The sequence below is a fragment of the Eublepharis macularius genome, chromosome 1 (assembly GCF_028583425.1).
Source record: "Eublepharis macularius isolate TG4126 chromosome 1, MPM_Emac_v1.0, whole genome shotgun sequence".
Taxonomy (NCBI): domain Eukaryota; kingdom Metazoa; phylum Chordata; class Lepidosauria; order Squamata; family Eublepharidae; genus Eublepharis; species Eublepharis macularius.
Genome location: NC_072790.1, coordinates 29237025 through 29251926, shown reverse-complemented (window position 1 = coordinate 29251926; position 14902 = coordinate 29237025). Strand labels below are relative to the sequence as shown.

General features: G+C 41.2%; 2 protein-coding genes across 7 annotated transcripts in view; one reads left to right on the top strand and one right to left on the bottom strand.

Annotated features, from left to right (window-relative positions):
- Positions 1-2841, top strand: part of RB1 (RB transcriptional corepressor 1) — a 56563-nt gene extending 53722 nt beyond the window's left edge. For both annotated transcript variants that reach the window (XM_054981863.1, XM_054981855.1), the window contains one exon: positions 1743-2841. In XM_054981863.1, coding sequence (XP_054837838.1) covers positions 1743-1816 — 74 coding nt within the window. In that variant the 3' untranslated portion in view covers positions 1817-2841. The remainder of the gene's footprint in view (positions 1-1742) is intronic.
- Positions 2842-2922: 81 nt separating this feature from the next.
- Positions 2923-14902, bottom strand: part of RCBTB2 (RCC1 and BTB domain containing protein 2) — a 40043-nt gene continuing 28063 nt past the window's right edge. For 3 of the 5 annotated variants that reach the window (XM_054981875.1, XM_054981892.1, XM_054981908.1), the window contains 4 exons: positions 13442-13568; positions 12143-12282; positions 6702-6832; positions 2923-4665 (listed from right to left, as the gene is read on the bottom strand). In XM_054981875.1, the coding sequence (XP_054837850.1) occupies positions 4525-4665; positions 6702-6832; positions 12143-12282; positions 13442-13568 (539 nt within the window). In that variant the 3' untranslated portion in view covers positions 2923-4524. Of the gene's footprint in view, positions 4666-5089; positions 5180-6701; positions 6833-12142; positions 12283-13441; positions 13569-14902 lie in introns of those variants that run through there. The other 2 variants (XM_054981884.1, XM_054981899.1) reach the window with 2 other exon arrangements.

The following is a 14902-nucleotide window of genomic DNA, read 5'->3' as shown; positions in this document are numbered from 1 at the left end:
GTATTCCTTTCAACAATGGAAGTATTTGGGAACTTTACATGGCGCCTATTGCGATTTAGATTTTCAGATGAAAGTATCGTAAATAGATGCTTCCAAATTTTAGAAACATTCACCCCCAGAATGTGGAGTTTTAGGAGGGTAGCTGTGTTGATCTGCAGTAGAACAGCAGGGTTTGAGGCCAGTAGAGACCAACAAGATTTTCAGTGTCTGAGGAAGGGAGCTCTGACTCTCAAAAGATTACACCCTGAAAATCTTGCTGGTCTCTGAGGTGCCACTGAACTCAAATCATCCTGTTATATAGAATGAGCTGTCATGACAATTTTTCAAACACATGCCCAACAAAGAGGTGATTTAAAGATACATCATTCTCCCTTCCCAATGATGTGTTTGCAGTTCTTGCTCTTGGGGAAGTTCTCCGCTGCATTGGAGCGCCAGATAACGCTGTGAATAGCCATTGAATTAGTATTTATTTTAAGTAAATGTTCATATGATAAAGTTTCCTCTTTCAATAAAACACTTTTAATGACTTAGCAGATTTAAAAACATTGGTTTGGTTTATTACAATAGTTTAAAATGTTAACACAGTTGATGTATTTGATCTTTCCTGCTTCCCCCTGTAGCCTCAGGACTAGAGATAAGCACTAAATGAACCACAAAACAAAATTCTGTACGGAATGGCTGGTTCGTTTGCACTGAAACACGCATTCTGTGGGAACTCGTGTTTACGGAACAAACACATTTTTCCAGCTGTTCCGTGGCCGGGTTTGGAGTTTCACAGACCCCGCGCCAGTTTCAGCCCATTGGCTGAACTCAGCATGGGGTCTGTGAAACTGACAGCCCCTGCGCATGAGAAAGGGGCTGTCAGTTTCACAGACCCTGCACAGGGTTCAGCCAATGGGCTGAAACTGGTACAGGTCTGTGAAACTGACAGCCCCTTTCTCCTGCTACCTGGGCTGTCAGTTTGTCAGTTTCCCAGACCCCGCGCTGGCACAATGCGGGGTCTGTAAAACTGACAGCCCCAGCAGCAGGAGAAAGCTTGTCAGTTTCACAGACCCCCCTGCCGGATCCAGCATGGGGTCTGTGAAACTGACAAGCTTCTTTCGCAGCAAAGAAAGGGGCTGTCTGTTTCAAATGCCCCACACCGGCTTCAGCAGACGGTGCAGGGCGATTGAAATGCCACGTAACAATGAATCACAAACTGGGAAAAAGTTGGAAGTTCGTGGTTTGATGTTCCATGGAATGCTACGAACCACGAATTACGTGGGGTTTTTTCGTTCCGTGCCCATCTCTACTCAAGACCTTAAGGCTCATGCTGGGTTTCATGGACAAATGCCATGGGATGGAGGGGGGTACTGAGATGGGGAATTGGGTGACATTTTCTTCTACTACAGACGAGCACAGCTACCCACCTGAAACTATTCTGTCCACAAGGCTCCCAGCATCAGTTTTTCACGGGACTCAGGTGGGCTGCTGGGAAGCTAGAAAAGATCCCCCTTTCCCTCTTCGCTCACTGGGTGCAATCCACTGTGAGGCTCACTACGAACTGAGGAGACTTTGGTGTGTATTTGATCGAATATTTCAGTGGCACTGTTGCTTGCACGAAACGAGAAATAATTTTTTTCAAATTAACGTTACATTAATTGGCTGTTTGTCTTCTCTCAGTGTTTTTTTTTTAATTATAAAATGTTCTCATTGCCACAGCTTGGACAAATATACCTTTAACAGTTATGCTTCTTCTCCAGCATCCACTCGAACCAGAATACAAAACCAGAAGCTAAATGATGGTGCTGACATTTCTACTCCTGATCAAAAGTGAAGTCCCCTGCAGGTCATATTTTGTGCACCGTGTGCTTTGCTAACTCTTCTGGGCCCCTTGACATACAAATCTTAGCTTGTCCTTTTATAACCAGTAGCTAATTTGAAGTAGTTGGGCTTTTTTACTTCTGTTTTTTCAACGTTTATGCTATTGATGCAGCATGTATGCAATATTACATACTCAATTGTTAATTTATATAAATTAGGGTTTTTTTAAGTGAAAAATTCTTTGCTTCCAAACACAGCATTGCTGGTTTGATACCATTTTATTCTATTTATACTGAACTCCTATGTTTGGGAGAAACGATGTTTGAAGTTTAAGTAGAATTAGTCAAAATGCACTAATGCCATTTTAATATTAGAAATTGATGCACTATTTTCGTTTCTACAAATTAGAATCCAAATACTGCAGCTTTTAAAAACGCAGTTCCCACATTGTATTCCACTGAGTCTCAGCTTATATATGCAGAACAGTCTGCAGGATTGAGCCCTACAACTATGAATAAAACTTGACAGTGAGTTGTAAACTTGTTGTCTAGCCATACTACTGAAACAAAGAACCCTATACCTCATTAACATTTCCATCTTTTACCCTTTTATAGTGTTAAAACATGCACTTATTTGTAAATCTGTTAGCCTGATTTCAGTTTTATTACATTATTCTGAAAGTCAGAGTAGCAGCTCCTCCCTCTGCGTTACAAAATACTCAAAAGTGCACTTTTCTGTCTACATCATGAACAAAGAAAGAGATTAAAATGCCGTAGAGCTAAATGGCTCTAGGTGCATTGGTTCCATGCAAATCAGTGCTTGGATTGTAAACACTGAATATGTAAAGAAATGAAAACTGAAACCCTGGGATTTTACTAGCAATAGGTTTATTTAAGACTTTGGGTAGAAAGCTGCAAGTATCCTATTTTATTATGACTATGTATTCAAGAAAATTCGCAACTGTACATTAGAAGTATTGTTCTGTATACTAATAAATGTTATTCCTTTAAGGATTAATAAAACAGTTTTTAAAATACACTTTGGTTATCTACAATTGTTATAGAAATGATATACAACATATTTAACTTGACACTTCAGCGGTTCATTCTAGCACAGGAAAATAAAGGTTTTCTGAGCTTCATGCTATCTGACTTTCCAAATGGCTTTTATTGTCCTGCAGTTTGCTCGGTGGGGATTAGAATATTACAAATGTACATGTTTAGAACTTATTACAGTAAGAGAGAAAAAGATCAAGAGCTACATTAATTGTTTGTAGGATTTTATTAATGATTACAATGTTAACAAATTTCTACAAATGTTGGAATGTACATGGAATTTAACCTTAATGTGATACAACCCGCTATCAGTACACTGGGATGGAAAATTGTTCCAAGTCAACAACCATTTGTCAGTCAAAGCTAGAGTTACTTACATTACAAAAACTCCAGTTTACAGCATAGTTGAAGACAGTAACAGTTCATCCTCACTAAAAGAATCTCCAATAAAACATTTAAAGTACACATTCCAGCTTTCCTTAAGTACCACTTCATCTAATATGCTAATAGCCATTTCTGTATAAAACTACTAGAGGTCATTGAGATTTGAAATTTTGGAGTTTAAATTCTGTACAGAAAAAGAATCGCTCCATTCCAGCTATATGTGGGGGGGGGGGGCTCCTCCACCCAAGCTGATTAGTGTTAGTGCTGCCATGTAATGATGTGTGGGATTTGCACACGCCTGTAGTTGGATCCAGAACTTTTCTATAGCTTGCAGTGGTACAACATATGAGTAGAGTTCACTCACATAACACTGAAAATTGGAGTTCAGTTTTCAAGTACTCGCGTGCAGATTTGTGGTCGTGCACTCGGAAAGATCTGTGGGAGCTAGGCACGTACTAAGAAGGCAGATCAGTACATTAATAGTAATTGGACAGCTGAAATGCAAGGGGGAATTGTTGCTGTTGCGTTTTTTAGTACATATAATTGAAGAAGGGTAAGAGTTTTAAATCTATGAGATCTAGCAGGATACAAGCCTCCAGATACTTCTGAAAAGCTGAGCTTTTTCTCCAAAGTGCTGATTTAAGCTCCCATTTAAGGGGAAGTTGAGGAAAATACAAATCGAGTCTAGCAGCAGTTTCCCTTTAAATTACTTATGTATTATGTTTGTTTTTTAAACGTAGGAGTATCTACAGGGCAACTGTTTGTGGGAATAATGACTGATGCATAAGCTTAGGCAGAAGCATGGTTGAGCAGGACCTATTTCTATTAACACAAGATTCCCCCATGACAACATCTAACTTGCCAGGTGGTACTCAGGACACCTTTACATTAACTGTACATGCTGCTAATACAGCTTTAGCAATATGCTATCGAAAGACAGCCTATGAGCTCTTTCCAAACACTCTTCAGAACAAGACTTCAAGAAAAGGAGAAAGTTCACAGCCTAGTTCCTATTAATAGGTGGAATGGTTCATGTTCAAGCTGGCGTGTATAAATATGATCAGTGTATGGTGTTTTTCCCCCTTAATTCCAGGTGCATAGCACCATATCTACAAAGTCAATGGGTTTGATCGGAAGCTATGAAGCCAAAATGCATCCATAACCAGCTTACAGGAGAGGGGGCTCTGCATCCAGGCAGGATCTCGGCAATTGGCACTTCAGGTTTAGAGGCATTCGCATCCATGCTGAAAACAATGTTTTCATTTTTCTGCAGAGATCTCCTTCAGTTTTTAAACGCTCCCACTCTGCCGGCTTCGTTAATGAAGCGCTTCAAAAGGTCATGGTCCATTTCTGCAAAGCCTGTAGTCTGAGTCACTACAGTCAGGTGATTTATGCAAAACCGGAAGCAAAATTCCTCTAAGTCCTAGGAAAGACACAAGTTTTACAGGCACACGTTAACAACATGGAAGACCCGCAGTAGAACTGCAATCTTAGGACATTACCCAGGAAGATCTGGGTACACGGGTACAAAATCTGGAGATGGGGGAGAAACACAGATTCCTGGGCTACCTCTGAAAAACAAAACTCCACCTGGCAGCAGGATCTTCTAGTCTGATGTTTCCCACTTGTCTGAAACCAATGTTTTTTTTACTCCTTGTCCTCAAAATTTTCAGAGGTTTTCCACTTTAAAATCTAAGTTGCGTACATACCCTCAGGTCTATGCAGAGAATTACAGACAGGGAGCAAGTGAGATGATATTAATTCTCTGCAGCTTGTCTTCAGAGCAAGTTCCCCTAGTCTGGCTGACTGGCCAGCTAGGGGGAGAAGTATTTGCTGCTATTTTGGGGTCTTCTTAACTTGGACTGCTTCCCTCAGCAGTGCTTAGGTGTTCCTCTCAGGTAAGGAGCCCCAGAATTGGGGCTAGGACACTTTCATCTCTGCCAAAAGGAAGAACATCACACTATTTTGTTTTTGGAATTAATCGCTGTAAGGTATGGTTATGACTACAAAGTTTTGACTTTAAAAAACAGGCAGTTTCTCAAAGAGAAACTCTAGAACTGAACAAGAAGTCAAGGAAAATGCTCGTCAAGGCGTTCCAGGACAACCACAGAAGTTGCTGATGACTCTCCAGCTCCAGGGTAATAAAGCCTGCTCCAACTTTACAGCAGATCTTAGAAGTATAAATCATTTTATAGAGAAAAAAAACTACAGGATTGTAAGAGCCATTTTGGATCTATAGACGCTGACCCAACTTCTCACCCAAAAATTCTGGACGCAAACAGAACATGTAACCAAGGGCAGGTGACTCAGGACAGAGTGCTCAAAGGACCACCAACTGATGGGAAACCAGTAAGACCCGTCTTTTCAGGGCAATAAATAGGCAACACCTACAGTACTCATTATTGGTAACAGCACGGCACCAAGGCCTCTAACAAGGCACAAAGGGGGAAATTCTGGGTCCACACTGTAACGTGCACTCACCCAGGCACATGGACATGTGTGCACACAGTGCTAAATAAAACAACTGCTTATATACCACTCTTCTAGACAGATTAGTGCCCCACTCAAAGCAGTGAACAAAGTCAGTGTTATCCCCACAATACAACTCAGGCTGAGAGGAGTGGCCTACCCATGGCCACCTACTGAGTTCATGGCAGTAGTGGGATTTGAACCCACAGCCTGACCACTTAAGTGCTATTCTACAGTAGCCCAGTGGCAACTTGCTTGGTGGTTTAGGAAATGCATCTGCATGGAGTATAGGGAGAGACAATGTGGTGGTGTGATCCGTCTAAGTAATGACAGACCCGGGTTCAAATCCTCACTCAACCATGACGTCATCTACGTGGCCTTGTGCCATCCTGCCAACTGAGAGTTCCCTCCGGCTGCCAGGAGGGAAAAGAAATTTCTTTACCATGAATGCCTGTTTCAACAAGTGCATGTGGCCATCTGCATGCAGATTTCGGCATGTGGGACAGGCAGAAGCTTGCAAAGGATGATCTGCTCCAGTCTCCTCCACACTTTCACAGCTGCTCTCATTGACAACATGGATTTTCCTCCCAGCTCTAGTCTGGGAACTAGCATTGGGTTGGCAACCAACCTACAAAAAAATGTCCCATCTCTTCAGAAGAAGCATAATTTGTAGAAATAGGCTGGTGAAGCTTTTCATGGCATGAAGGTAAAAAATAATCCCGTTAAGCTTCTGTTAAGGGACAGGACTTTTTTTTCTCTCCAGGTTGCTGGCTACTCTACCAGGAAAGCAGGAAGCTTCCTTCTCCGTGAATTCAGAGCCTGCCCTGCCTTCTAACGGGGGAAAGCTACGGCAGACTGCTGAGACTGTCCTTTCGACATGGGCATCCTGATCTGTAGCTCCTTCTCTTAGCCTCTCCATTCCACAACAAATGAACAGCTCCCGATCTCCTCAAAGATCACACCTCAGAAGGGACTTAAGGTTCTCTGTACCTTCGCATCATACTTCACCGCAGCTGAAAGAAGAGCGATGGCATTTTCCTCACCGATCCCCTGCTTGATTGTTTGCTGGCAAAGCTTTTTCAGTCGATTCTCTCTGTAATAATTTGCCAAATCTAACAAACCTGCCAGGGAAAGGAAACAAGTTTATACAAAGCTAGAAGGAAAGGAAGACTTTGATTTTGTTTGTTTGTTTGTTTTCCACTAATACTCCAAAGGAGTCACAAAATCTAAAACTTGCATCTTACGCAACACAAAAGGACCTGCATGAACTGTGCCCACCCAGATTAATGGATCCCAGGAATATCTTGGGGGGCTATAAGGGGGAGGGACTGTCCTCCCCCTCTTACCTAAGTGCAAAAGCCTACTGTGAGCAGAACAGGCACTTGGGCTCCTAGCATACATGTTTCAGAGAAAGCCAATAACGGCCCGTGTCATTTTTACGCATTTAAATGTTGCGTTCCTCAATGCATGGATTCATTCCTACTCTGCTGAAATTTTTAAAAATTCAAGATATACCTGCCCAGAAAGGACACACATGGCAAAAAAAAGATGCATTCTAGGAAGGCCAAAATAAGGAGATTAGAACTGTGTTTAGAAACAAGAAAGATGCACACCAAATTTCATATTGTGGAATATGAAAACGTGGCCTTTGGAGTGGGCGAGTCCTGGGATAACGAGCAGAGTCCTGGGTTTATTTTCTGTACTGAGATCAAAGCTCCAGAAAACATGCTCCTTATAGTCAAGAAGCACAGCACTGCTGGCTGCATCCTCAGACAGGAACTGAGCTCATCTGCTGGATGCTTTGTAAGGCTCAGTCTAAAAAAAAAGTCTCTAAGATGTCATTTTCCACGTGTTGGCCTCATTACAACCTAAAAAAGACCCCTGGCTGTTTGCTTCCTGGCATGTTTCACATGGTAACTGTGGCCCCTTGCCAAACTTCCCTCCACCTACAGACAGCTGCTCATTTCCTTCTCACAAATAGGATCTGTTTTTGATGCCACCAGTCTTGAAACACCTCTAATACATCAGTGGATCCCTGTGAGCAGAAAAACTAGCCAAGGCTTCAGGACTTGCTAGTAGTAATAAAGGCCTGGTTGGGGGGAGCAGCCAGGTCAATTAGTAGCATGGAATGCGTATCAGCTGCTTGACAGGGTTGAGAGCTGCCCTCAAGCAAATAGGTATGAGAAAAGCAAATAGAAGAGGGAAAATGGCAGCTACTTCCAGAAAGCCAAAGACATCTGCATTTGCTGTCAACTTTGCTTTAGCTTGTTCTTCGCAGCTCCAATGCAGACAGAGAGCAGAAAGATTAAGAAGCAAATAAAATCATGCCTCCTAGCCATCCTTCCTGGGGGGAACTTCTGTTGCCAGAAGTTCAAGATGAAAGCAGAAAATCGTGACGACCTAACGAAATAGTCTTTTACACCAATTACAAAACTATTTTGTTATTTCATAACACAGATTGCCAATCGATATTAAACAATGCACACAGTCTTCGGAGCCTTCTTTAGGAGCATCATCCGACATCTGGGAAAGGGCTAATTGAATGGGAGCTTCAAGAATGATGCAAATTGCGTCGGCATGCTAACCATCTTTGATAAAGACACGGAAACGGGATACTACACACAAACTGGTCACCCCGTTAAATGGTCTTTTCCACCTGTGCTTCCAGACCTGTATTTGGCCAAAGAAAATTTTGGACTGTTTGAGTGAATGGCAAAAATGCCCAATGCTTATGTTATACTGTCTATGGACTTTTCCACTTTGTATTAGGGCATTAGCATTTTTATACAGGCCTACCCAGGAAGACTGTGTATATTGTTTCATATCGATTGGCAATCTGTGTTATGAAATAATAACAAAATAGTTTTATAATTGGTGTAAAAGACTGTATTTCGTAAAGTCGTCATGATTTTCTGCTTTTGTTACTGTTCCTCGTGACTCTCTGCTTTTGTTACATAGACGTTCAAGATGAGCATGTACACAGATGCTTATTAACTGGAACGTTATACAATTTCCACCCTGGGGCGAATTCTAACAGAAGCAGAGTTCCTCTTTGAAAGTGAAAAGGGGAATCAAATTTTGCTGTTGTCTCTTTCCAAAACTGCAAAGCAAGATTTCCTACAGAATCTGCTGAAGAATCTGAGTCAACACAGTCATGTTACTGCTGTAGCACAGTGGTTAAGGGGTTGCGAATCAGCACTCTACTGGTTCGAATCCCACTACTGCCATGGCGGCCTTGGGTAAGCTACTCCTCTCAGCCCGGCTTCCCAGTTGTATTGTGGGGATAATAATAACACTAACTTGTTCACCGCTCTAAGCGAGGCACTAATCTGTCTAGAAGAACGGTATATAACTGCAGTTGTTACTGTTGTTGTTGTTATTCAAATTATTCGAAACACAATCAGCAATAAGCAGAGGTCACGTGTTATTATTGATTGGCCTTGCTAAGCTGATACAAGTTTCCATTGGAGACCTAAGTATCTACCAGATATCGGCGTAATATGTACGCTGTTCCAAGTAGCGCCGTCTTTTGCAGTTCTGTAGGTGTTATGTCAGAAAGCTGCAGTTTTTCCATATGAATTGCAAAGTTTTTTGAGATGGTTCCAAGTGCCCTGATGACAATGGGGACTACTGTTGTATGCTTCATCCATAGTCGGGTGGTTTCTATCGCCAGATCTCTACATTTAATCATTTTTTCTTGTTCTTTTTCTTTGACTCTGGCATCCCCAGGAATTGCAATGTCAATTATCCAGACGTTTCGATTTTCCACAACTGTTATGTCTGGTGTATTATGTTCAAGGTGCCGATCAGTTTGAATTCTGAAATCCCACAAGATCTTGACTTGTTCATTTTCTAGCACCTTTTCCACCTGATGTTCCCATGAATTCTTTGATACTGGCAAGTTATACTTTTTACACAATGAATCAGCTTTTCGATCCTGTCATGTCTAGCTTTGTAATCCGTCTGTGCAATTTTGCTGCATTCACAAATAAGGTGGGACACAGTTTCTTCTTTTTCCTGGCAAAGTCGACAATTTGGATTATCACTGATTTTCTGAATTTTGGCTTTCATAACATTCGTTTGCAATGCTTGTTCTTGTGCTGCGAAGATCAGACCTTCAGTTTCTTTCTTGATTGCACCCATCTTCAACCATACCCAAGTTAGGCTGTTGTCACTTTTTCCTTCAATATTTTTTAGATGTTGCCAATGTAAGGGTTTGTTCTTCCAGACATTTAATCTATTCTCAAACTGTTTCTTCTTGTATTCAGCCTTCGTTTCAGTTGTTTTTAATATGTTCTCCGTTTTCACAGCCTGGAGTAATTTTTCTGTACTTCTGCTGATGTAATCATTCAGGCCTCTCTTCTTCCACTACATGGTGTAACAGTCCTCCTTCACCAATTTTTCATGGCAAATATAACCTGTCAACATAACTTTTTGGGTGTAAAGAGTGATGCATGTTTATTAATTTTTGCGTTTTTCGATCCAATTTTTCTAAATTGCTTTGAGTCTTATCTATTATTCTAGCTGGATATCTGCTCACTAGAATCACCCATGTATTATGCCTTGATTGTATTTCCACCAATTAATTTTGACTTCAGAATTTTTCGTACTCTCTTGATGTATTTTCTGAGTCCATTCTTTTACTTTCACATGCAGGATGTTATCTAATTCTAACATTCCAAGATATTTATAGTTTTCATTATTTGATAGTGACTGCATAATATCACCATTTTCAAGTTCTATTCTGTCAATATTTTTTACTTTTCCCCGCTGCATGGAGAGTACTGCACATTTGTCTAAGCCAAATTTCATTTGAATATCATCACTGCACATTTTCACAGTATTAAGCAATGATTCAAGTTCAGTGGGACTCTTTGCTTAAAATTTCAAATCATCCATGTACAGGAGATGGTTTATTTTCCCAGCCTGATCAGAAATATGATAGCCCATTTTCATTTTCTCTAGGACCATTGTCAAGAGGATTAATGAGATGTTGAATAATAAAGGCCCCCTTGAAATATACCCCTTTTGATACAAACTTCCCCAATTTCTTCACCATAGGCTATTAACATAGTTTTCCATTTTTGCATATTTTCCTTGAGGAACAGAGCTTGATGTTTTCGCTAATTCCAAAGATTTCCAAGCAGGCATTAATCCAACTGTGTGGCAATGAATCAAATGCCTTTTTGTAGTCAATCCATGCCATATTCAAATTCAACTTTCTTCTTGAATTTTTCAGTACCATTTTGTCGATTAGCAGTTGATCTTTAGTGCCTCTTGACTTTTAAAAATTGCCTTTCTGTTCAGTAAGGTACATACTGTTTTCCATTAAATAATCATATATTGATGTTGCTAATATTCTTGTGAATAGTTTGAATGTTATTGGAAGGCAAGTGATTGGGCGGTAATTGTCAGGCTCATTGCCTTTTCCATCCTTCACAATTAGAAATGTGTGGCCTTTTGTGAGCCATTCTTCACTGGTAGAATTTTGAAGCATTTCATTGAATTGCACTGCCATGCGTTGATGAAAACTTGTTAAATGCTTTAGCCAAAACCCATGCAATTCATCTGGCCCAGGTACACTCCAGTTCTTCACATTCCTCGCTTGTCTGGCAACCATTTCAGTTGTTATTACCACATCACTGATCCATTTCCCTGTAAATTATTATTTAGTAGTAGTAGTAGTAGTAGTAGTACCTAGCAGACTTGTCAAGACCAAGACACAACCATAAGGAACTAGAGTTTAAAAGGACTCAGCCATAAGCCCCTGATACCCAACTAGACATTTAACTCAATACATGGGAAGGAATACAGGGCAGCTAGGGCCTTTCTTCTCATCCTGCGCAGATTGGAGAAGAGCTTAGTGTCATTCAAGGAAGTGTACAAGCAGAACAAATACAGAATTCTGCACAGATAAACAACAACAAATGCTGAAATCAAAAAGCTGGTCTCCTTAGAAGTTCATAAATTCATTACCACTAGATGTGATGGCAGTCTGAAGTTTAGAGACCTTTAAAGCAGCATTAGATATCTTCACAGAGACCCTTTAAACCGAAGTTGCACATACAAGAGGTAGTAGGCCACAGACTGCTAGAGACAGGAAAAATATCAGTGGACAGCTCTCTATGCTATGCCCAGTTTGACTTCAAGAACAAGTAGGGCCTCTGCAGTGATCCAGCAGGGTAGTATTTATTTTTGTGCCTTAATATTTAAGCTGCCCTGTCTCTGACCAACCTGTCTCTGACCAATTGTAGAACTTCAACACGGTATCAGAGCGGCAGCTATCAACGCATACAAAAGTTCTGTAATACAACCCAGTGAACAGAAAGAATGACACAAAGTAATGTAACTGTCTACATTAAATATAGTCAATACTAGCCTAGTAGAAATGAATTTGAGCTTTTTTGAGTGAATGTTTTTCCTCCAATTACCTATGGCATCCTCAGAAGGAAGACTGATGCTGTCAGTGTACAGATATTCCAGAAATGCTCGGTAAACAGGATATGAGAACTCGCTTATTTCAATAATTTCATCGTTATTGTTGTCTAGTATGGAACGAAAATGCTCACACCTGCAAGGTTGCACACAAAGACAAGACGAATTATGACACTGGCAAACAGCAAGATTGGATTTGTGCAACACGGAAAACAATATAAGATGTCAAGGGGGCACAAGGAAGCAGAAAAGACGGGAGAGTGTATGGAAGGGGGATCTACAGATTACAGGAGCACAATGTACAAAACCTCAGTGACAATCAAGAGTGCAAATAAAAAAAAATTAACAGAAGAAAGGAACTGGGCAAAATATTTAATAGAAGAAAAGAACAGATACAAGGCAAAACGGACAGGAGTGGAAGGAGAAGGGGACCCCATAAGTGCAGTTTCTATTGATTGCAACTGGAACTCTGAGTCATCTCTCTTCTCTGGGATGATAAGAGAGGGGAAACGGTTAGAACGTTTTAGTATACGCCATTTTATCCCACCAAACAAATAATGTAGTGCTCAGACATTTACTTAACAGAAGTTCTAACAAGCTGTTAATGTACTTTCTGAAACATATTTTGATCTTTTAACTGCTCAACAGTTAGTCGGATAACTACCTCTACATCCCATCAACAACTACTGAACACCAGACAGTATCTGTACATGACGTATGATGGGCAGTCAAGAGGAACTTGTCCTTCAGTCTGGTCAAAGAGGAAGTTAAGAACGGGGAACTGGAAAAGGAATACCAGTTCTCTTTCTCAGAGGGGCATTATTTCATGGAAGCTAGTATTTATCGATCATTCATTTAAATGGGGGAGGGAGACAATGACCTGCTGGTCACACATGCAGAACCACATAGCTGCATTTTATAGCCCCAATGCCACTGCCAACTGCTCCCATGCAGCTTATCTTATGGTCCACAAGGGTGTCGTGGAGTTGCAAGCACTTCCACCAAATTTTCATGACGTGGTATCGCTAGCCTTACTAACAGCACACCTCACAAAGTGGGTAGAACTCTATAAATCTATAGCAGAATACAAATTCTTGGCAATCTGGCCCAACTGAGTGAAATCCAGGAGCAAAGCATTCCAAAAAGCTAAAAAGCAGTATTTATGTCTCACTTAAATGGCAGGTAAATACATGAGTCAAGAACAAGTGTAAGTGTTTTAATGTTAAAGGAAAAACAAAGCAAAAAAGGCAGATGGTTGCCAAGGGGATTAATATAAGTACAGCGTAGCTCCCTACCGAATTTTGAGAAGGACTTTATGAACGTGAATGTATTTCCCATCCACTTGAAACCTCAAATCTGCAGTCTCTGGGTTGTCAAATTCCTTCTTTAGTGACTGAGATACTGTTAAATGGTCATCAGGTTCTAAAATAAAGGCATTAATGAATACATTTTAAAAACTACCTTGCACTTCTTGATTTATAAGAAAACCTGCATCAATGCAAACAAGCAAGAAGCAGAACTTCACTCTGTACAGCTAAGAGAAACAGATGACTCTGCTACAAAATTCCGTGAGAAAAAAAACCTCAGCAAAAGAATATATATGAAGAGTACATGGGGAGGTTATGTCGGTTGGCATCCTCCTCCATAGAAGGGGAAATTTTGCACTTGCCACACCAGTCTTTCTTTTCGTAACAGGAATTGTCTAGTCTGGCTTGTGACTGATGGGCTAACCACATCCTCATTTGTTGTACAAGCAGCTGAAAATTCTCATGGTTTATGCCATTTATCCCTTTCTTTTCAATCTTGAGTTTAGCAAAGTGGCTAGCATCCACAATGACAATACAATTCAAATTTAACACAAATAAAGCAATAAAACCCATCCATCGTAAGAGCAGAAGGCGGTGGCTGATCCCAGCAACTTGCTGCATCCCCTGCAGGTCATTAAACCAGATTTTTGATTGACACTCCAAGTGTCTCCGAGATCTTCAGTTTCACAAAAATGAAACCAAGAAGAGTTGACAACGGCAGCTCATGGAGGGCCTTCCTTCCAAGACTGGTGTAATTTGCCTGCTACTGAGTTTCTGCCTCGCAGAACTGATTTTTCTCTGCTTTCCCCTCAACAACAAAATATAGGTGCAATATATTTTTAAGATCCAGGAAAGGGGCCCGGACTATCGGAGAGACAGCTCAGGGCTGCAACTAAGCTCTTGCCTTTCCCCCTCAGCAGGGCAACAGCATCCTAAATTCTCCATCCCAGGCCCCAACCTGGGCCCCAGACCCCAAGACACACAGCAGCTTGGCATAATTAGGCTCCTATCTCAACATGAAAAACAAAAAGGATATACAGGAGCCAAGAATATCACCACCACTGTCGCTCTCCGCTCACTAGCATTAAATCTTATAATAGCTTCTGTGCCGATTTTAATTTAAGAAGAAAGCCCATGGACCTCGACTAACTTTATTCCCAAATGGGCAGGAACTGCTGCTCAGGAAGAGCGTCGACCTGCCGTTTGCCTTCCCAGGCTGCGGCCCCTCCTTGCCAACAGATCCACACATAAAGTCGGGACATGATGGGAATAGACCGGAGTTGTTCTTCTCAAGCCACTCCATTGGTGAAGAGAGAGAACAAAGTCTGACTCTAATTGAAAATACTGCCAGCATGCAGAGTGGCACCTGGGTGTTTCTGCCAAGGGAAAAGTGCTGGCAGACACTCAGGCCAGGCTTCCAGTACAAACATTCCCCACTTAAGTCTGATT